At 32.7% G+C, this 22323-nt stretch overlaps 3 protein-coding genes across 3 annotated transcripts; 2 read left to right on the top strand and 1 right to left on the bottom strand.

The window, feature by feature from the left end:
* Nucleotides 1-1232: 1232 nt before the first annotated feature.
* LOC134237367 (protein FMC1 homolog) lies at nucleotides 1233-3040 on the bottom strand. Its single transcript, XM_062719477.1, has 3 exons — nucleotides 2920-3040; nucleotides 1657-1809; nucleotides 1233-1498 (listed from the first exon to the last, which is right to left on the bottom strand). The coding sequence occupies exons 1-3, from the start codon at nucleotides 3001-3003 to the stop codon at nucleotides 1397-1399; spliced, it is 339 nt and encodes a 112-aa protein (XP_062575461.1). The 5' UTR covers nucleotides 3004-3040; the 3' UTR covers nucleotides 1233-1396.
* Nucleotides 3041-3213: 173 nt separating this feature from the next.
* LOC134237366 (immunoglobulin-binding protein 1-like) lies at nucleotides 3214-12327 on the top strand. The gene is made up of 10 exons (XM_062719476.1): nucleotides 3214-3411; nucleotides 3650-3762; nucleotides 5676-5769; nucleotides 5883-5995; nucleotides 6122-6260; nucleotides 6757-6826; nucleotides 9598-9677; nucleotides 9879-10021; nucleotides 10601-10746; nucleotides 11983-12327. Exons 1-10 carry the CDS (start codon nucleotides 3304-3306, stop codon nucleotides 12021-12023), a joined length of 1047 nt encoding a protein of 348 aa, XP_062575460.1. The 5' UTR covers nucleotides 3214-3303; the 3' UTR covers nucleotides 12024-12327.
* Nucleotides 12328-13812: 1485 nt separating this feature from the next.
* Nucleotides 13813-21408, top strand: LOC134237354 (glycerol-3-phosphate dehydrogenase [NAD(+)], cytoplasmic-like). The gene is made up of 10 exons (XM_062719461.1): nucleotides 13813-13932; nucleotides 15961-16141; nucleotides 16871-17011; nucleotides 17539-17680; nucleotides 18057-18169; nucleotides 18599-18719; nucleotides 19047-19156; nucleotides 19333-19439; nucleotides 19732-19824; nucleotides 20595-21408. The coding sequence occupies exons 1-10, from the start codon at nucleotides 13886-13888 to the stop codon at nucleotides 20614-20616; spliced, it is 1077 nt and encodes a 358-aa protein (XP_062575445.1). The 5' UTR covers nucleotides 13813-13885; the 3' UTR covers nucleotides 20617-21408.
* Nucleotides 21409-22323: the final 915 nt, after the last annotated feature.

Here is a 22323-nt window from a genome sequence, read left to right as displayed (position 1 = left end):
TCATCCATCACTCCAAGGCATGGCACTAAATGTGATTGGAGAGGAGAAAAATGCTACAGACCAGACCAGGATTTAAACCCAGGCCCCTTGATCAAATCTCCAGTCAGGTGCTATACCAATTTAGAGCTGTGGTTATTCCTCAAAGAACTTGTCTGACTAACCACATTCCTCCTTCCTTAACCTGTCTTTGGCCCCAAAAGATACACTGGACAAAACCAACATTTGAACCCGAGCCCCACTGAATTTCCTGTCAGATGCTCTACAAATTGAGCTATCTGACCACAGGCAACTGAACCCATCTGACTGCCAATTTCCTCCCGGCATGACCTTAAAATGTCTTCAGCCCCAAAGACACCAACCCAGCCTTTACCTTGGCAGAACTTTCACCTGTCACATCCTAGTCACTGCATCAAATGTGAAGGGAGAGGAGGAAAAAATACAGCTGTTTGACTCAGTTTGACTGGGCATGTACCTGGACACTGGTCATCGAACCCATTCTCCCCCCTCCCCAACATATGGCATTACATGGGAGAGGAGAAATGCAGCAGTCAAGACCAGGATTCGAACCTTTCAGGCCTCCTTAATCTCCAGTCAGGTGGTGTACCAACTGAGCTTTTTGGCCATGCACCTACAACTGGTCCCATCTGACAGCTACATTCTTCCCCTTAAAGGTCTTTGCCCCCAAAGACACCAGCCCACACTCTTTCCTGGTAGATCTTTTATCCAACATCCCTGGGGCACCAAATGTAATGGGAGAGAGAAAGATGCAGTGGACCATACTAGGATTCAATGGCTACAATAGGAATCAAACCTAGGACCTCTGCATAACAAGTCAGTGCTCCAACCACTAATATCTGTGCAGAAATCCAGTCATATAGCCTATACAACTTCACAGGCAAGAACATTTAAAGTTTAATTTAGTTCAAATCAAAGTTCAGAACTATATCTTGCCATGAATTCATGTGTTGTACATAAATGTGATCTTGACCAGAATCATTGAACCCCAAAAATAAAGTAATTGGAAATATCGAATTCATACTCCCAACACAGAGTGAATATGTACAGATCGATGCTCAAAAATGTGCATTTTTTTTTCAAATCTAAATTTATTTGTAAAATTTAGTACTTCAATAGTTCAAGTATGCTATATATATTTAGAAATAAATAATCATGACATTATGCAATGTACAATTAAAATAAGTATTAATCTATTCACAACTTTCATTTTTATCATAAATTAACCATCAATCTTGGCAAGAAAAGTGTAAAGATGACATCACTCATAAATGCTTCTTTACACAATACAGCCAGTGTATGTGGGAAAAAAGTTATAATATTCAAGTCATCAGCACCAAATACTTATCAAACCCCCCCCCCCCCTCCAATACTGTTCTGCTTATTTATTATCCACAGATTGAGATGTGGGTGTTCTAAGTCCTACAAGGTTGGCACTCTCTTCAACAGATCTCTCTGTAGTTTTGTACCTCTGTGCTAATTCCTGAAAAAAAAAATTGAATGTAGAAATAAATTTTCAAAATTATTATAATTTTTTTTTAATTGCGTACAGCACAAAAATATGTTTAGTGAATATTTATTGTTTATTGACAATTGATTTGACTGGCTATACACAATATACAATTTATTATGATTTTTTACCTCTGATTTTCGCAAACTCTCTAGCATACAAAGATAGGTCTGTCCTACCATCATCACCTCATTCTGCCCCTTACATAACTTCTGACTCGTAACTTGGTGTTCTCGAAACTGGCTCACTATGTATCGAAATGTAGGTACATCAGCTAATTTCTCCTGCAAAATGTAAAATACAAAAATAATGAACAGTAATCAATCTAAAAAAAATCTATTAAAAAAATACAAATATGTGAAGAGGGCACATGGGATCAGGTGCCTGGGGGGAGTAAGTAACCCCTGTTGACCAGCCACACTAGGCCATCCTTAAAAAATTGTTTGTTTGGAATTGCCGCCTGAAGGGTTTCAGACACTGCAGGAGGGAGGGAGGGAAATTATTATTTTTTTTTAATTGAAGATAAATATTAGACACTTTATTTCAGTGTTTTGTATGGTGCATGTGATACAGATAATGGGCAAAAAAAAATGATTAAATAAAAAAAAAATTGTCCTACTTTTGGTCAATAAAATTTTTTCAGGAGGGGTCATTTCAGTGAGGTGGGAGGCAATTCCAAACAAACTATAATTTTATTTTGGCCTTATTCAATTGCCATACATATTGATCAAGTAGATGGATCGAACTATTCCTATGAATTCAGTATAAAAAATGATATTAAGGCCTTACAGGTGGTATAAAACAAATCTGCCAATAAGACCCAATGATAGGTCATATTTGTTACATTTAACAAAGTCATTAAAGAGTCCATAAAATTTAAGAAATGCTGACTTCAATATTTTGACAAATGCATGAGGCTGTTGAAATCCCTTTAACATCAACTTATCAGTGAGTATCCTGTCTCAATATACTCATTTAAAATGAAATTGATTGTACTCAGAGCAAGCTTTTGAGTAGCAAAACAGGGTTATATGATATGATTACTATTTTTTTATTTCTGTTACATAAAATTTGTAGGTACAAGATTCAAAAGCACAGCTGAGTCTAAAGGCCTACCTTGCAACACTACAGTATTCACAGAATAAATAAAATTAAGATTAAATACTCATATCCCTAATAATACTTCTTAAAACAAGAGGTCCATGGGCCACAGCGCTCACCTGAGCACTGTGGCTAAGGGAAAAAAGCAGAATTCAGAATTGAAAAGTTAAATGGAGATAATTCGGACTTTAAAAAAAAGATGTACAAGTCTGACTTTGAAGAAAAATGACGGATGATAGACATTCTTATTAGATGAAAAATATACGACTTAGTATACAATGCATAAACCTCACCTTTGAATTAACTGTTTCTTGCAATTCACGACGTAATCTTTTGAAAAGCAGACGTCCCAAGTTGACTTTCTGTTGATTAGCCATGTTTTTATTTGGGGACGTATAAAACTAGGTTAAGGGGAAGTTGAGTAAAATCAATATTAAACCTAAAACTTAAAAATAAAGTTCCCTACCTTCTGAATAAAAAAAAATCAAAATTTTTCTTTTGCTTATGTTTTAAGTATTTGATAAAAATAAAACAATGTAATGAGAGTAAAATGTGCTGGTTGATAACCCGGTAGCTGAAGAGGACTAGTTTTACCAACCTCATAATCGTTGGTGCTGAAAATAGAAATGAGTTCAGAGTTGAGTAGGCTAAGTAACTGAAACTTTCTGACTAAGCAAATGGCAGAGGGAGGAGAAGAAAGACTTCCAGACTTGTACGAGACGGTTTGGTCTTGTTGGGAAAAGCTGAACAGCACAGAGGAACCATCGTCTTCATACAATGTTCAGGTTCACATTTAAATGGTTTTTTATCTCGAATTTTCTCAGTTCATGTTTTGTTTTCTTTAATATCTGCATCAGATTCCAACATGATATTTTGACGCTGCATCAGAGAGTATTTTGTTAAAGAGGAACTGAAATTGATATTGTCAATGAAGAGTTTTTATGAGGCGAAGAGAAATATTTTATAGGCTGCACAGAATTCTTGAATATTGGAAATGCTAATAGCTATTTCTATTTTTTTAAGAAAACAATCATCACAGGAATAACAGCTGGAATGAAGGCCATTAGAATGGTGAATGAGCTCTGTCTGTTCAGTAGTAACGAAGAGATTGAAGAGGTGGCAACAAATGAAATAAAGTAATTCTAAAATAATTAAGCCATTCCAAGTTTTTTCTATGTTTAGCATCCGCGTGCGCCTTGGTTTTTGACACCCCATGTCAGAAAAAACAAAGAGAATCCGAAAATTAATTATTTGGGTCAAAATTTGTGATTTCCGGCAATATCTCTAAATATTTGTATAATATTGCATTATTGGAATAGTTTCAGTATTTAAATATATTGATTTTGCTGAAGAAAATAACTGTCTTTATGAAAAATAGATAAATGAAATCATATTGTTTGAATTACGTCATTCTTATTACTATAAAATATGTGTTTTATTTTTTTGACTTGTGTGTTTTTTGCGAATAGGTAGCTAGGTTTTTGTAAGATGGGTGGATGCTAAACAGAGAAAAAACTTGGAATGGCCTTAATGCACATATTTGATTACAGTATAATCCGTATTAACCACCCCGGATGCTTAGAAAATTGCAAAAAGGGGGTGGTTATTTTGACATTCTCTTCATAATATTTAATGTCATATTTATAACATATCAATTTGGAAGCTATGAAATTGGAATTTTGTCTCCTGTAAGACATTATACAGTGGGTTCCGTTTAAACGGATAGTCAGGTTGTCAGAATAATTTTATCCGTATAGCCGAATATTGGAATAGCCGATTGCAATATTTCCGTACAAACAGCAGATCTACAGTACACAAGTAACAATTTCAACAAGGTTGTATTACGTACCTGTACTTTCGTTTTCGTTCGATGAATGTACCAAGTCAGGAAATGAATTATTTCACTTAATTTATAATAACAAGTTCAATGTGATTTTGTATGAATAATTTGTTTTTAATTGAAGTATAAAACTTATTTCCATCTCTATAAATCTTGTTAGCACCAGGCACCTGTTTACATTCATCCCATTCGTTGATGGCATCCATTTTGGAAAAACGGAAGTTGATTGAATACAGGACTATATTACGTAAACCATTTTTTCCGGATTGCTGATTAATAATTAAAAAAAAGTTTATTGTTTCATCTTTACTTATATGTTATGTCACTTTCATTGATGGATTTAATTTTCAGACGTATATTTATACGGAGTGCATGTGTTTTAATTCTTAAAATTGCACTTAAAAGTGAACACATATTCAACTAAATGACCAAGCGCTACCATTTAATAGACAGTCTAATTCTGATAATTTTAATTTAATGTCCAAGCGAAGTGTCATATTCAAACTGAACAGTTCAATAATTAAAACTTCACACCAAACAAAATTGCACACAAGCCAATTATCAATGATCTAAATTAACACCCAAGCCAGTCATCATCATTGTTATCAAAACATATCGATCTAGTGTGCCCACTGTTAACACAGGTAAGGTGCTCGCCCGCTCAGCCGTGACTAATCCCCTCATTATCGTGTCTGGAATGTCAAACTTGTGTAAACAAAGGATTTACATACAGAAGGTAGAGGTGTGAACAAGACAATTATTATGAAAATCACTATGATAGGCGAAATTTTTGTATCAGATAAAACGAAAATCCCATATTTTCCTATCGGAATATCAGATGAAATTATTAATAAATATATAAGAAATGGTTTTGTGCTCTGATATTGTATCAGATTAGCCGAAATATTCGTTTAACCACTATCTGATTAAATGGAATCCACTGTATTAGATAACAATTGGTGTATAACAACCAAACATTTTGCCATAAAATGAACATTAAATCTCATATTTGCATGATGTATCGATATAATGTACATGTAACGACATCACAAATCAGTTTGACCATAAAGTTAATATGATTTGCCATGTCATTTATAGATTTAAGAGGAAACAGACATTTATGGATAAAAATGTCACCCTCTGATTCAGTACAATATAAGTACATGGTAACTTGAAATCGAAAAATTCATGTTAAAATTAAACTTTTAGGTACCTTTTGTTGCCTGCATTTGTGGGATATTTCACAGAGAGGAAAACTGTGAAGAAAATGGAGGACAGGGGAGGTTTAGTAAAGGAAGCAACAGTAAGTCTAAATAAAAGTGACAATTTGTCGCATTATAGATTTTTAAACTCCAGATTTGCTGATTCAGACATTGAGAATAATAGAACTTTCATCTGTTCATATTTTTATTCCAGGCATATTACACAGATTTCCTTAGAAACTGTGATAGTTATGGAGTAGCCAAAATTGATAAGAAGCTTCTAAATCTAAGTTCTGAGAGTCAGCAAAAAGCTGTGTGTCCTAATGGGTAATCAGTTACTTAATTACACATATTGTATGTGATATTTAACTCTTTTCTAATCTTAAAAACATGGGTCCGACTCCATACACATATTAATTTTACTGATATTTAAAATTTGATATGATGTTTTAGACCTCCACAAGGACTAGCTGGTCAAATGCAGACCAGAGAGGAGAAGATCAAAAGTTTTAAAGAAAAGAAGGAGCTTGATGCCAAAGTGACAGAACTCCACGAGAAAATGAAGCAAGAACATGTAGATGATGAAATAAAGGTTACATTCTTCCCATGTTAAAGAAAGACAAGCCCAATGATATTATTTCTGGGCTTAGTATATTTTAAATAACTATATCTATACTTATTTTGATAACTTATTTTTGATAACTTTACTTATATAACCCCCAATATGCAGATTATTTTAAATATAGTAATGTAAATCACTTACTTTCATGATGCCAATTTTTTGTGATTTAAGGAAAAATGTTGGTACAATGAGATTTGATTTCATAGGGTGAAGGGAGGATTTTTATACTGTTCTGGTCTCTCCATACCATGAAATGAACAAAAACTAAATCCCAGTGAAAGTTAGTGATTTCACAGTGAATTGATATTCATAATTTCAATTTCTCGCATTGAGATGGGGAGTTTCAACAGTTGAAATTTTAGCATCTTGAATATGAACTGCAAATTTATGGCAAATTTTGTATCTCTGATTTAGTTTTCTTATACTTCTTTCTATGTAGGATTTATTGTGTTTATTCTGATTACAGAGAGAATACTTCTTGGGTTTAATTAAACAATGGGTTGGAACTGCAAAAGAGAGTCTGGAATCTCTCCAGGGTAAATGTCACTAAGTGAAGAAATTGAATGTACCGGTAAATTTCTGGATCCAGATATACTGTAGACATACTTTTTTCCACGGGGTCATTATTCCGCGGAATCTCAATTTCTGTTTAATCCGCGGAGTTATGTCCAAGACACGATGTAGTTACGATATCGACACATTACTTTTTTTTTATAGTTTTCTATAATATTTCTCTATTCTCGTGTGTTTATAACAATGCTTCCTGTTTTAAGACTATTTTCTTACTGTTAGTGTCCTCGATATCGTGCGGATATCGAATCATGATTGTTTCAAGAATTGTGGTTTCCATCCTTAATATGCTGTTTTTAACAACTGTTACTTAAAACTTTCTTTATAAATCTTTCCCTGAAGTGTCGATATCGTCGATATCGACGATATCGCTTCGATATCGAATCATGTTCGCTCAACCTTTGTTTATACCTTCCCTGCTACTTTGAATGTGTTTATGTTTAATTACTTTCCTTTTACGAAGATTTTACCTGCCATGACGATATCGTATCGATATCGAAACATGATTGTTAAAAGCATATTATTTTACCAACCTTCACCTTAATACAAAAACTTTATTTTTACAAGACTTCTGTGTTTAATAAGTTTACCTTACTGTCGATATCGTCGATATCAATGATATCGTATCGATATCGAATCATGATTGTTAAAACATTTTCAAGAATTTTCACCCTAACCCAACATCTTACTCTAAATCTAATCTAAAACAATAACAACCTGAAAAATTTCTTAATCATAATTATGTTCCCCAAACGAAGTTGGGGAACATATTGTTTTTACTCTGTTTCTTATTATTATTATTCTTATTATTATTATTTTTCTTCCTGGGAAAATTTTGTACGCGAGTGATCTTGTAAACTACACATCCGACTTAGGTGAAACCTTTTTATGGTAAGTAGGCATGTTATGTAGATTTGCGGAATCAAGGTCATTTTGCGCGCACGTGCTTGCAAGAGCGCGCACGTGCAAAACTTAAAATGACCAATATATAATGGATATAACCGTATCTTTTCTATTTTGTGACGAAATGTTTTGAAACTTATAATGTGAGGATATATTACCGGTAGTAGTATGCACAAGATGACATGGTCAAAATAGCAAGATTGCACGCGCATGCACGTGCGCTTCGCTCTGATTGGCTGAAACTAAAGTCTCAATATCTTTTTTGTTTTTTGATAAAATCATTTGAAATTTTGAACATAGTCATACATTAGGGAGATCTACAGCCTGTAATATAAGATTTATCATGAAAGGATGTGCATGCACATGTGCTTGCAAGAGCTCGCACGTGCAACACGAGAAATGTCCAATATAATTGATACAGACGTAACTATTTAAATTATTGATGAAATGCTTTGAAACTCATATTATAAGTATATATTAGAAGCATAGACAAAATGATATGGTCAAAATAGTAAGATCTCACGCGCATGCACGTGCGCTTCGCTCTGATTGGCTGAAACTAAAGTCTCAATATCTTTCTTGTTTCTTGTCATAATCCTTTGAAATTTTGAACATAGACCTACATTATGAAGATCTACAGCATGATATATAAGAATTTTCATGAAAGCATGCGCATGCCCGCGTGCTGCAATCTGATTGGCTGAAACTTTAAATGGCTATATCTCCTTTGTTTTTTGACGAAATGCTTTGAAATTTAAAACATAGTCATGCATTAGGATATCCTACAATATGATGTAGAAAAAAAATCATCAAATCACGCGCATGCACGTGTGCTGCAATCTGATTGGCTCAAACTTGAAATGGCTATAACTCCCTTGGTTTTCAACCAAACAGGATGGGATTTAGAATATAGATAGATATAAGGGACTCCTACAAGAAGGTATGGTCATCATGCACGTGCACGCACGTGCGTGCATTTGGAACGAGTGAAATGAAAAATACACTTGAAAGAGTGATTTTTCATACTTTTGGACTGAATGCTTTAATACATTGTATATTAAAATATGTAGATAGTGTAGACAAGATGATATGATCATAACGCACATGCATTCACATGCGCACAGGTGCAATGCTAAAATCTGAATATAATTGGTATCCTTCTGAGAAAACGTTGGTAAAGTCAAAAATGCACAGAGTTTGTCTTATTTAATGAAGCTTACAGGAATATGGCACCAAAAAGGAGTTGGGGAGCGTTTGGGGAACATCTGTAACGGTTCCCATTACAATTAGCACTAGTTTATTTTCATATTCATGCCAATAATGAATCAATTTTGACTTCACTTTTGACTTTGTAAAATAATGTTATACCTCAATGTGAAAATAGATTATGCAAATAGGATCGATATCGATACGATATCGTCATGATATTGTCGATATCGACGACATCGACGTAATATAGTGTCTCAAATTTGGCACCAGGTATTTCCAATTAATAGTGCTGATCACGATCGATATCGATACGATATCGACATAAAATTGTCGATATTGTCGATATCGACATCGAATTCGTTCTTGGACATGTATGAATCCGCGGGTAGAAAATTACGTGGATTTCTTAGACTGTCACTATATGCCATACATTTATATGAAGTACACTAGGACATATTTCCGCGGAAAGTTTGTGTCCGCGGACAAAGCGTAAATTAATACCACGCGGAAAAAAGTACTTCTACAGTATATAAATATATTCCACAATTAGGATGAAAGTATAACCCCATGTTTCTAACATAGCAGTGAAGATTCTGAGTAATGCTGAATGTATTGTATTTTGCAGTTGAGACCACCATGTTAGGCCTGCGGCATCAAGCGTTAGATGATAAACCTCCCGAAAACAAACCTAAGGAACAGAGGAAGGTATCCTATCCGAATTTATTATAATTCATGAATTTCTTTTTGAAGACGGAGTTCACAGGCTCTTGGGCCATTAAACCTTGACAAGCTCACTTTTTGATCTTGGTCTCGCTTTCACAAAAGGAATTTATTGGGAGGAAGATGAAAAAGACCAGAAAATTTCTTGAGAAGGTTGGAAATTTATTTCTTTTTAACCTTTAACAGGCATTCCGTCCATTCATCATCACCAAAGACATGATTCAGAAGGCAGTGTTTGGTGCAGGTTATCCCAGCTTACCCACAATGACCATAGAGGAGTTTTATGAACAGAAAGTCAAAGATGGCACCTTCCATCCTCCTACATCACAGTAAGGACTTGTCTTAATAGATCATTTCTTAAAGGGGGACAACTCTGCTTGTCATCAATAAAACAAAGTAGTTTGGAATGTTAATATGTATCAGAAGTCAGAAGGCATGCAGATGACATGGTCTGGTCTCATGATAATAGGAAAAAATGGCAAAATAATAGCATAATAATTTTCTTGATGTGAAGAGATAGTGCATTTGAAATGGATTTGAAAATCTACTGAAAACCATTGATGTAAAAAGTGGGATCCTTTTATTTTTGCAACTCACACTATCTCTCATTTCAATTCAAACATGTAGGGAAAATTAAATATTCAAACAAATGAAGAAAAATTTTTGGTAAATAATTTTCTAAATTTAATATATTGCCTTTAAAATAATATATACTTTACTATATATCTCATTAAAGTTATTTTTGGTTTGTTGAGATAGAAACAGTGCAATGATATTATTTGGTTGAGGGCATATGTATTGTAGTTGGCAAAATATTTTTTCCCAGTAGATTTTTGTCAGTGAATGAGTCCATTTAATGCATCACTGATACTGTATACATGTACAGCTCTCTGTTTTGTGGGTTTTAGGGGACACAGCATGCAAGACTGGGCAAGTGATCCAGACAAAGATAAAGAGGCCCAGGAGAGGGAGGCAGAGGAAAAAGAAAATAAGATTGAACAAGACAATCCAGAGGAGCTACAGAAAGCCAGGGCAATGGACGACTGGAAAGATGGTAAAATAATATTATAAATGTGTACTTCTCAAGATCATCTCTTTTACAAGTACATGAGTGGGTAACTGATAGAGTGTTTCCTGTTTTTTTTCCTTTTCATTTGTTAATTTTCTTATTAAAATAAAATTCTTTAATACTGAATCTGATCAGTTTCACATGTCTTCTTGGGGAAATTTTTAAAACCATCTTCAAAAAATGTTTCACTCTCTTTTAAGAATTAAATTGTACATACTAGGCTGAAACAATACACCCCCTCCACAATACGATACCAATACCAATACTTGTGTCACAATTCAATTTTTTTCGATACAATACATTTTAAAAACAAAAAGAAACAGATTATTAGGTTAAAGAAAACATGTACTGTAGATCACTTAATTTTCGCGAGATAGTCACTGACTCGTGATTAGCGAAACAAAATTTTCACGTATTCTGGTTATTGCTCTATATAATCTTAAGAAATACTATTATACGGGAGAATTTAATTTTCGCGAGCACATTGTCTCGCGTAATTACGCAAAAATAAAGTTCTCGCGAATAAAAAGTGATTTACAGTATTCAGATTCCAAAAGATACATAGAAGGTGGCAATACAAAAAGAAAACACTTCTTGTGCTTCTGTCGATTAAAAAAGCAACTTGTCTGTGTCAATTCTAGCAGCGGCGCTGCAGCAGCCTGCTTTAAAACTTTCTCTGTCTCAGTTTTCTCTCTCATGTATGTCAAACTGTCAAAATGAGGACAAAGCCATCATTTCAAGGGGTAATCTAACCTAATTATAAAAAATGTATTGAATTGAAAATTGAGGTAGTGAATCGAATATTGAATTGATGAATTATTTTGAACAATATCGATATTTCGATGAATTGTTTCTGCCTTAGTACATACATGATCACAGTGTGAAGCAAATTGTGCAGAGATATGTTGTTCATATGGAATTAAAAGTATAGTTATTAGTACACTATAACAAGTGGACTGCAAAATGTTGCATCCCCTAGCACAGACCATATCTATAAATCAAGACAGCATTCCTCATCGATCCTAATGCAAATTATGTCACTTCAAGGACAAACTAATACACAATCACATATACCCCCCTCCCCCCAATTCTTTTGTGAGGAAATAAGCATTGCTTAAACTTTAAATATTCTTGGATAAATGGAGTTATGAAAAGGTATTTGATTCTTGAAGACTTTTGCTCAGTTCCAGTTTAAATGTTGAATTTTCTTTCTTATTCCAGATCATCGTAGAGGATGGGGGAATCGCAAAAATATGGGCTGAGATGAAAATGTGCAGTTCACACTAAGACCAATAGACTCTAATGGTGTTGCCATTTGACAGTCTATCAGCATGTGCTCTCCACGAACTGAGGAAAATATTTAGCATAGAATCTGAAAGGCCATGATTCAAAACTCAGGAATTTCTTTATTTCTCTATGATAACAGTGAAAACATGGTGAGAAATAATCAAGACTAAGAGTAAAGGATGAAAGTTTTGCTTTTATGACAAACAAATGCTATTATACATGTATGTGTAGAATTATTTGCCTGTGATAATACTTGTAATTATTAATAAAGACCTTTTAAGTACATATTTATGTATTAAATTAAATAAGCTGACAATTAGAATGGAAAGTGATGTCATAATTTAGCAACAAACAAAGAGCTAACAATTGGTATATTATTGATCAAAATACAACCGAATGATAGGTTGTACATATTTTATACTGATAAGGTCATTATACCAACCAAAGAATTTATGAAATGCTGACCTTAAACAAGACTTTCGAAATTTGTCACATCAACTTATTTATCAATAGTCTGTGTTGATTTTAAATTTGATCAAACTCAGTTTTTGAGTATCAAATAAATTTTGATACATAAATACCATATATATGCACATGAAATTGGAATATTACTGCAGAATATAAATAAGGAAAAGTTGATAATGGAAGAAAGCTGGATAAAAACATTCTTCAGAAAAATGGAAAATTTTGTGGAAGCTTTCTAAGGTAGTGTAGATTCCAAATCATGGCCTCAGGATGTAAGGATTATGCTATGATAGGGGAAATCAAATTAAGTTTTAGTTACATTGAAATACATTTAGAAAAATTTTCTCCAAGAAAAAAAATTAGAAAAGCTTAGACTTATGTGAAAGCCTTATGAGGTACATTATAGTAGTCCTAGATATTGTAAATTGTTCAAATTATGACCCGAGGGAGTTGGCTTGGGCCAATCGGCAAACTCGGCTAACTCCGCAACGCTCCATTCAGACCTACCTTGGATGTGATTAGTGAAGGAATACGCATCAGATCCTTACATTTCTCTGCTGGAAACTGCCTTGTCACTCATTTCATATTTCGCTGTGCATAATGTTCTTCAAAAATGTTTCTTAATTTGTGCAATTCTTTATCATAAACAGGTTTTGATTACAACATCATATAAGTAGGCTTTGAAAAAAGAACAAACTGTTGGGTGTGCCACAAAATAACTCCGATTTCAAATGTATGACATTTGAAAGAAATTCAAATAAGATCACATGACTGAATCAGCAACATATATTGGTAGTAAACCTTTGACGTCCGACGGGTTATATGCGACTCCTCTAACCAAATTCTGGATTGATGAATCAATCATATGAATGTGTATACTTCCTCTAATGTCTTAAAGTAGTATAGATCCATCAAGCCAGTCGGATCCTATATGTATAGGGTGGGGCCACAGAAGGTTATCACATATAAACATATTGGGGTGGGGGTTATGATCAGATGTAGGGCCAAAGTGACATGTGTACAAGCATTGTAGCCCATGGGCCTCCTGTTTAAAATTGGGGCCACAAGGGGGATGAAAGGTATGGGGGAATAATTTATGATAATTCATAACTTAAACCAGTGCGAAAATTTAATACAGGAATTTATATAGGAATATCATTGGTATAGGAATATCATGAATCCTTATAAAGTGCATTTTGTCATACTAGGATGACTGGAACGTTGTCCTTTTTTCGAAACTACCGCCAAGATAAACTAGCTCCACCTCAATTGTTCTCCTTATCCAATCAAATTCATCGGCTGAGACACTGCCTCCTCTAGAAGGTAACCGCAACGCGTATTCGGCAACGTGTGTTTAGAATTATTCACAACAATGGCATCATCGAAGAAAAAAGTCTGCATTGTAGGATCAGGAAACTGGTTTGTTACATTATTTTATGTGTAAAAATCCCTTTCTTTGAACCATTTTTCTTTATGCAGTCGTAACATGTTTAGTTCGAATTTTCTCATTATTAGCTGGAATTTACCGGCTGGTACAAAGTCCACAGAATGCAGATATGTGTTCATAATGTTGATCATTATCAGTAAATCATTATCTCTTTTTCTAAATCATCTTGATAATGTTTGTAAGTTGTAATTCTCAACTGCTGCAAACATTTAAAATTTTTGACTAGGCCTAGTAAATTTTTTTTCAATTTGTTCCAGGCATAAATTTATATGAATTATGACATTGATGCAAAAATGGGCCAAATTATGTTTCACGAAGATTTATAATGAATTTTATGATTATAAGTACGTGTATAGCAAAGCTGCAGATAAGGTTCCTTAATGAACAGTTGACTGTTTTCTGTCAATTTTGCCTTTTCTGTTCCGTTTCATTTTATTTAATACATGATATATTAGTAGCTAATTTTAACATTTCATCTGACAACTCATTATTTTTCTTACAAATCCATCTCATTAATTTTCTTAAAATTAAACTGTGATAGTTTCTGATTTTTTTGCATGCCACTTATTTTATGTCCATTTTGTCAAATGTACACTTTAGTATAACATGCATACAAGTATATTATGCTTTATATCAATTTGCATCATCTTAAACTTGAAATGGTTAAGGGCCAAAAACAAAGCAAAAAAATTATTACTTTAACATATATAAATACTTGATAGATTAGTAAAATGAACTTCACCGACCATGACACAATGGATAGTTAGTGTACAATTAAAATGTAAATTTTAAATGCAAAAGGTCACAAATTTCAGGCATTGTGCACTTAGACGCTTCTCTGACATGTAAGAGTGGTAGACCTATGTAGACTTTCATTTCATCATAAACTTACATGGTGAGGGCCTGTGATTGTGCAGAAAGTTTTTAAATGTATACAATATTTAACCATACTTCTATTTTTTTTTTTAAAGGCACCAGCATCTTGGTTATGAATTTAATTTTGTCTTCATCTAAGCAGAGTTTTTTTTTCATATTGTATCAATCTGTACATATACACTCCTATCTTTATCTTATCTTTACAATACCTTTGGTGCAAGCGGATTTATTACCTGACAAAATGGTTTTCTCTTTGATAAGGTTTTTAGGTTAAGGTAGGATATAGCAATCACAACACTGGCACATTGGGGCAGTTGGGCAGTGCCAAATTCAATGATCTAGGTATTTAAAGGCAAATTTTGGAATCTGTGGCTAGACAGTTAAATTACTGGCATGTAAGCAAACATATCACCAGTGGAAATATAAACAGATGATAGGAAACAGTGTGTGTCTTGTTAGTAATTTTAAATCAGTCTTTGTTCTTGCTCAAGAAGAATTAAACTTGATATAAAAAAATATATACACACACAGATTTATCATTTAATATCTGAAACATATTCACTTCAGAAAATTTTGAGTCCTAAGATATACAGAACTTTCTCTTTCTGTATGGACAATATGTGGCATTTTAAAAAATGAGAATGATAAAATCCATGCATTATTTCCTTTGCAGGGAAGATGTCTTAGTTTCACGACATTTATTATCATACACTATAATAGTATGGAAAATTATTGTATCATTTCATGAAATAAAACCTTGTTTTATTTGGAACCTGGGTTTTACAGTTCTACAATAATACAATACATCTGCATACCAAAGGTTAGACTGACACAAGAATTGGAATGGGAAGGGGGCTTTAAAATAAGAATATGATACATGTATTTAATGCAAACATGATTCACATCTTTACAGGTTCTCAAGTCCTTTGGGGGTGTTTTTGATCAGTATTAAATGTTGAATTCTTTAGTATCATGAGATGTACAAATTCAAATATAAAACTGATTTGAAATATAATTATATTTTGTCAAAATGACACAAAATTTCCTATCATGCTTAATTATCTTCAGTACTCTATATCTGAGATACAGATAATACCTGTACTTAATATATTTGTTTATTGTAGGGGTTCAGCAATTGCCAAAATTGTGGGAAACAATGTGTTGGCCATGCCAGACAAGTTTGACACAGAGGTTCGTATGTGGGTGTTTGAGGAGAAGGTGGACGGGCGGAATCTAACGGAAATCATAAACAATGACCACGTCAATGTGAAATATCTCCCAGGAATTGAGCTTCCCAAGAGTGTCGTAAGTTTGACAGAAAAGTGTCAAAATATGGATAAATTTTTACACAAATACTTTGAAAGTTATGAAAGTTACATACATTATTTTGACATGTTTGTATACACATTAACAGTATTCATAATTCATATTAAAAATAAGTTTTGTAAATTCTGCATTTCATTTTTACTTAAGTTTTTTGTTAACATATTGGGATATCGCACAAGAGATAAATAATGAGGGTAAATGTAGCTAAATTGTGTACATGTATATTAAAAGAAGAACGAAAACAGTATATCTCATCCATGTTTTCAGTTAAATAAGTGACAAGTTTTGTTCTTAATTCATTAATTTAATCATGTTAATAATTTAGTAAGAAATATATTGGTAAAACAATTCAATGAATGGACAGTCTTTGATGTTAATGTAACTTGAACAAGAATTTTAGAGAGAGACAGTGTTAATGTGCAGTAAACAGGAAAAAAAAATCTTTCAATAAAAAGACTGATCCATGCAGTAGTAACTACATGTACAGGGGTCGACACTAACTTTTAAACCATAGAGACTAGCCCTGTTCATGTATTAGTCCAGCATGTTAATGGGTTTCCCCCTCCTGCTGGTGGGGGTACGTGCAGTAAACAGGAAAAAAAAATCTTTCAATAAAAAGACTGATCCATGCAGTAGTAACTACATGTATGATACATGTACATGTATAACACATCATTTTACGTTTATTTTTACGTTGACTGATTTTAGGTTGCTATACCTGATGTGAAGGAGTCTGCAGAGAATGCTGACATTCTGATCTTTGTGTTGCCACACCAGTTCGTACGAGGTGTTTGTAAACAGCTCGACGGTAAAGTCAAGAAAAGTGCCATTGCTGTCTCTCTCATAAAGGTACGACAATTTGACCTTGTCAAGGAACAGTGATAATTTTCCCAAGACTCATGTTCTCTTAAAATTGGTAAAAGATAGTTTTCTTATTATGTATTTTCCCTTCAATTTTTTTCCTTTGGCCACCATCTTGGAGGTAAAACTTGTGAATTTTCTCTTTGAGCAACCCCTCTTAAAAATGTTTTGCAGAAATACATGTAGGAAGACAAAATTCTTATAATACATGTACAAAAATTATGAATTAAAGAAAGCTTGTGTGAACATATGTTTGTAAAAAAAAAGTTCATTGTCCAGATCAACAAGTTTAAATTGATTGAATATTAATGATTTATGAAGGAATCTAGGCCTGTTGACCTCCAATATGGTGACCAAGGGGACATGGTGATCAATGGGAGATAACTCTTGCTTAAATTGTGCATATCAAAAGCTATGGTGTGGAAGGGAGGAACCTGTATTAAGAATACTAAAGAAGTAATGATTAAAGTAGTGTTGTCAAGCATTGCATAATATAGGCTGTTGAAACTTTTTAGGGTTTTGATGTAGCGGAGGGAGGTGGGATACTGCTGATATCAGATGTTATACGAGAAATGTTAAAGATCCCTTGTGCAGCTTTAATGGGAGCTAATATTGCCAACGAAGTAGCCAAAGAAAATTACTGTGAGGCCACAATAGGTAAGAGCAGAGCATCAAATGATTACCTGTAGGTGTGTTGAAGTTAATGAGTTTATTTATTTATACAAACTTTTCCATGCGTGATAAAAGTTCCCTATTTACATTGATGCAAAATGTAAATGACAGATTTGCAAACTGTATTCACGGTTATATTTTCCTTTTCAATTCCTGTTTCAAATTCATCCAAAGAGATTTGTGCCAAAGAAATACCGATTATGCTGTTTTCTTTGCCCCATTTTAAAATCACCCACTTATGAAGAAAGGCAAGAAGGTGAAAATAAAATTGGGGCAAATATTTCTCTGTAAAGAGTACCGGGTAGTAAGATAAGAGGTATGTTTCTAGAGCATTAAATCATTGTATTATATTTATAAACAGGAATTAAAGTTAAAGAGCATGGTCCCCTCCTGAAAGATCTCTTCCAGACAGATTATTTTAGAATTGTTGTTTGTGATGACGAAACAACAGTAGAAGTCTGTGGTGCTCTTAAGGTAATGCGGTTTTCTCATATTTTACACCTTCCAATAGATCATATATAGAGATAATGTTTACTACAGGAAGTCCTGTGAGAAATCCAAAATCAACAAGGATAAAGATTTTAGTTTGGAAAACTTGATTTTGGAGAACTTTTAGAAAAAATCACAGAAATTTAATCCATATTCCTATTTTCATCATCTACAGTGTATAACTCTCATATTATTTCATATTTTCCAATGCTAAACTCAAAAAGCTCTCTTTTAACATTACTTTTGAGATGGAACATCCTCAGTTCTTGAATCTAGGGAAATGTCTGTTAATTGTTGAAAACATTATATATCCTAATTGAATATAATTATCAGGGAAATCATTTCTAATCATTTTGAAATAAAAAAAACTATCATGGTAACTTTCATTAAAGTTTATGACATGTTTGATTGCAGAACATTGTGGCAGTAGGGGCTGGTTTTGCTGATGGTTTGGGCTACGGTGACAACACAAAGGCAGCTGTGATCAGACTAGGTCTCATGGAAATGATCAAGTTCTGTGAAGTCTTCTATCCAGGTAATAATGGGGCTGAAATATACAAAAAAAATATATAGGTGGTTCTAAGTAAAAGCTAAACTTCTATAATCTACAAAAAAAAAGCACACTGCAAAGACATAATAGCAATTATGTGAATAAGTTTATAATTATGTTTAATACATGTAAAACAGGGGACAAAAAAATCACTTCAATGTAAGAATGAATTCATTTTAAACATGTTAATAATAAGTGTGTGCTTTTTTTTACTGTACAAGGTATTTACAAAAATATAACAAAGATTCATGTATATAAGATCAATCTGACAGAAAATACATGTAGATTCTAAGTTTGAATTTCTGTTTTAAGACTCCAACCAGTCCACATTTCTTGAGAGCTGTGGAATAGCTGATCTTGTCACTACTTGTTATGGAGGCCGAAACAGAAGAGTAGCCGAGGCTTTTGTTACAACTGGAAAGGTGCGATAATTTTGCAATAATTAACGCATGCAATATTTAAAAAAAATTAAAATCTGAATATGCATATACTGTATATTTGAATATTCATATTTAAACCCAATGTATCTTAGTACCTATTTCTAGAGATGTTAGTAATTTAATGCTTTAATTTTATCGGGGTATGTTTGACTTTGTAGTCAATAGAGACGTTAGAAGCTGAGATGCTTAATGGTCAGAAGTTACAAGGCCCACCCACAGCTTATGAAGTCAATTACATGCTAAAGAGTAAAAACATGGAAGATAGGTGGGTCTAGTTATCAGTATCATATTTTATGACAGGAAAAAGCTTTTTGTTTCCCATCCTAAAAAATACTATGTGTTCATATGCTTTGAAATTAAATTTGGATATCATTCAAACAAAGCATATCCTTGAACATATTTGCAATGGGATGTTTTTATTCTTCACTTTTAAGAATGTTAAAGCAAGTTAAAATACTTGGTTGTTGGAAAGGGTATAAAGATAAAATGCATGTTGTGTTTAAATTATTCCATGTATGAAGTAAGTTGTCTCAAAAATGTTCATTCTTTACTTCCAGGTTTCCATTATTCACTGCCATACATGATATATGTAAAGGTAAACTGGAGGCCAAAAAGTTCATGGACTGCTTAAAGAATCACCCAGAACATATGTAAGATATCTGATGTCTCCAGACTGCACCTAACTACTAATGTGTGGTTCTTTGTGGCATTCAAACTTAACATCAAAATTGTTCATGACATTTATTATATTTTTGTCTTAGTTATTTTAAAAATTATATTTATGTATAGTATATTATGAATTCAGTAGATATTTTATTGTCAGTTCATAGAAATGTCATTGTATGTACTTGTAGATAGTAATATTGAAGACAATTTGGGCATCAGTCCACAATTGTGTGATATCTTTTTATGAATGTTTAGTGATATCTATGTATTGGGTAATTTGTTTCTGGAGACAATCAATTTTTATGGATGTAATATGTAAGAATTATTTAATAATAATTAAATAATAATGATAATAATCTAATAATATTAATACCCCCCCCCAAAAAAATGTGCATTTTCTTTATTCTAAAATGTTTGACAAAATTGGACCTTTTTCCTACTTATTGTTATTTAGAATTGTAATGTGAATCAAAGTTGTGATGAGTACGCAAAGAGATCACATATATTTCTTTCAAAGCATTTGTTCCAAATAAATCACATAAAAATAAAGATCTTAAATCAGGCAGTTACAATATTGATAAGAAATATTATGCATAAATGAAATATAAACCTATTTCAAATTGTGTGATATCTTTTATTATTCATGTCATGAATGTTTAGTGATATACAAATGTACATTTATTGGGTAATGACTTATTAAGCATTATTTTCAGGGATATATCCAAAGTAATAATGTATACATATATACTTTTAGGTTGCATAAACATCGCCTTTAGATTATTTCTACGAGCTTCTGGGAATGACTTTTATCCGCAGCTTCTACTTTCCTTTCTAGTGCATGTGAACTTCATTGTATAGCAAGCTTAATAGTTTAAAGTATGCATGTTTTCACATAGGCTCCAGCTTTCATGTTTATTTGTTTTATTTCTGTCTCGGAGTATCTCCGTTATTTATTATTTGTTTATGCATGCTGGTATGCTGGCTTTTATATTATTTATCCCTATGCAGTATACATACCCTGTTTTCTATATCTTTGCTTGCTTTTAAGTCTTCTAGTAGGCCTGCTTGCTTATAATGAATTGAAACAAGTTAAATCGAATGAAAGTCATACAAACCTTTTAATTATTATCAGCAGTTTTTATTTGAAAAAAAAAGCAATACATGTATATTAAAAGATTAATAAAAAAAAAGAAATAACCCATATTTGTTCACAGCAGTGCTTATTAATTATTTGTTCACTTTATCTGTATTTATAAAATTTATCTAAATGTATCTATATGGTTGTGTTATAAGGTTTTTAGCACACTCTTGCTACCAGCAAATTCAAACTGCAAACATAGATTCACCTTGTCATGGCTTGATTGCAAATTCATTGATTTTTATCAACTTGCTTCTAGTTCATATTCATTATGAATTTATTTTGTGTTGCAATGTGCATATATACTTCTCAATGACTGTTAGATATTACATGATATACTTAAGGATGATTGAGGTATAACCTGGTAGTATTATATTGTTGCTGTCATGTATGAATTGTGGGGAAATTAAATGATAATTACAATATTTTACTCGTTCTTTGTGTTTTGAGTTTGCACAATTGAAACCACTTGATTATAAAGTTTACATGATTGATATTGAAATCAACACAGCTATAAAATCAATGGCAACATAGTTTAATCAGGTTAACTTGAATTTATGCAACCATAGGAGTTTGGGTACACTGTATCTATCAATTTTACCATAATTTTCAGTAAATATAAAAAAAAAATCTGTAATACATGTACATGTACCAGTAATAGCAAAGTGATTATTACAAGTACATGTATATGTATAACAGATTTTTTATTTTACTGAACATTTCGGTAAAATTGATAGGTACACAAACCCCTGTGCTAAAACCAACATGCAGAATCAAGAGCATTTAATATTTATCTCATCTAGCACTTATCTCCTGGTAATGATAAAGGGATTTTTAATTCCAAAGTCACAGATGGAACTTCTGATGACCTATTCTTTGTGGAAGTGGAGGGGCTGCTTTTTTTTTACCCAATTAATACTAATAGCAACAATCCGATGGTTGTAAAATTTATAAACAAAATGGTTAGGTTTTAGCTTTGCCTTTTAAAGATTGCTTTGCCTTTTAAAGATGAAAATTGCGTGATGAGGAAGTGGGTCCGTGTCACACAACAATTCAAATTTCCAAAATGATTTTGAGTTTTAGAATGTTAATACGCTGGTTCAAATTTCTATTTTAAAAACTCATTGATTTGGTATATTGAAATTTAATATTTTAGTTCAAAAATCTAAATTTTCAAATAGCCAAACATTTTTTTCTAATTTTAACATTTTTGATTTTTACCTAAGATGTCGAAACCCAAATTTCCAAAAACGATTTTTGGATTTTAAACTTTTGAGCATTTTATCTATCGTTTGTTCAGAAAGTTTGTGTTTTGATTATTTAAAATTTACTACAAACTTCTAAA

This window comes from Saccostrea cucullata, unplaced genomic scaffold (assembly GCF_032062105.1).
Source record: "Saccostrea cucullata isolate Sc308-1 unplaced genomic scaffold, CSIRO_AGI_Scuc_v1 ctg235, whole genome shotgun sequence".
NCBI classification, from domain to species: Eukaryota; Metazoa; Mollusca; class Bivalvia; order Ostreida; family Ostreidae; genus Saccostrea; species Saccostrea cuccullata.
Note: the sequence above shows the minus strand (reverse complement) of the source record. Positions and strands in the feature narration are given on the sequence as shown.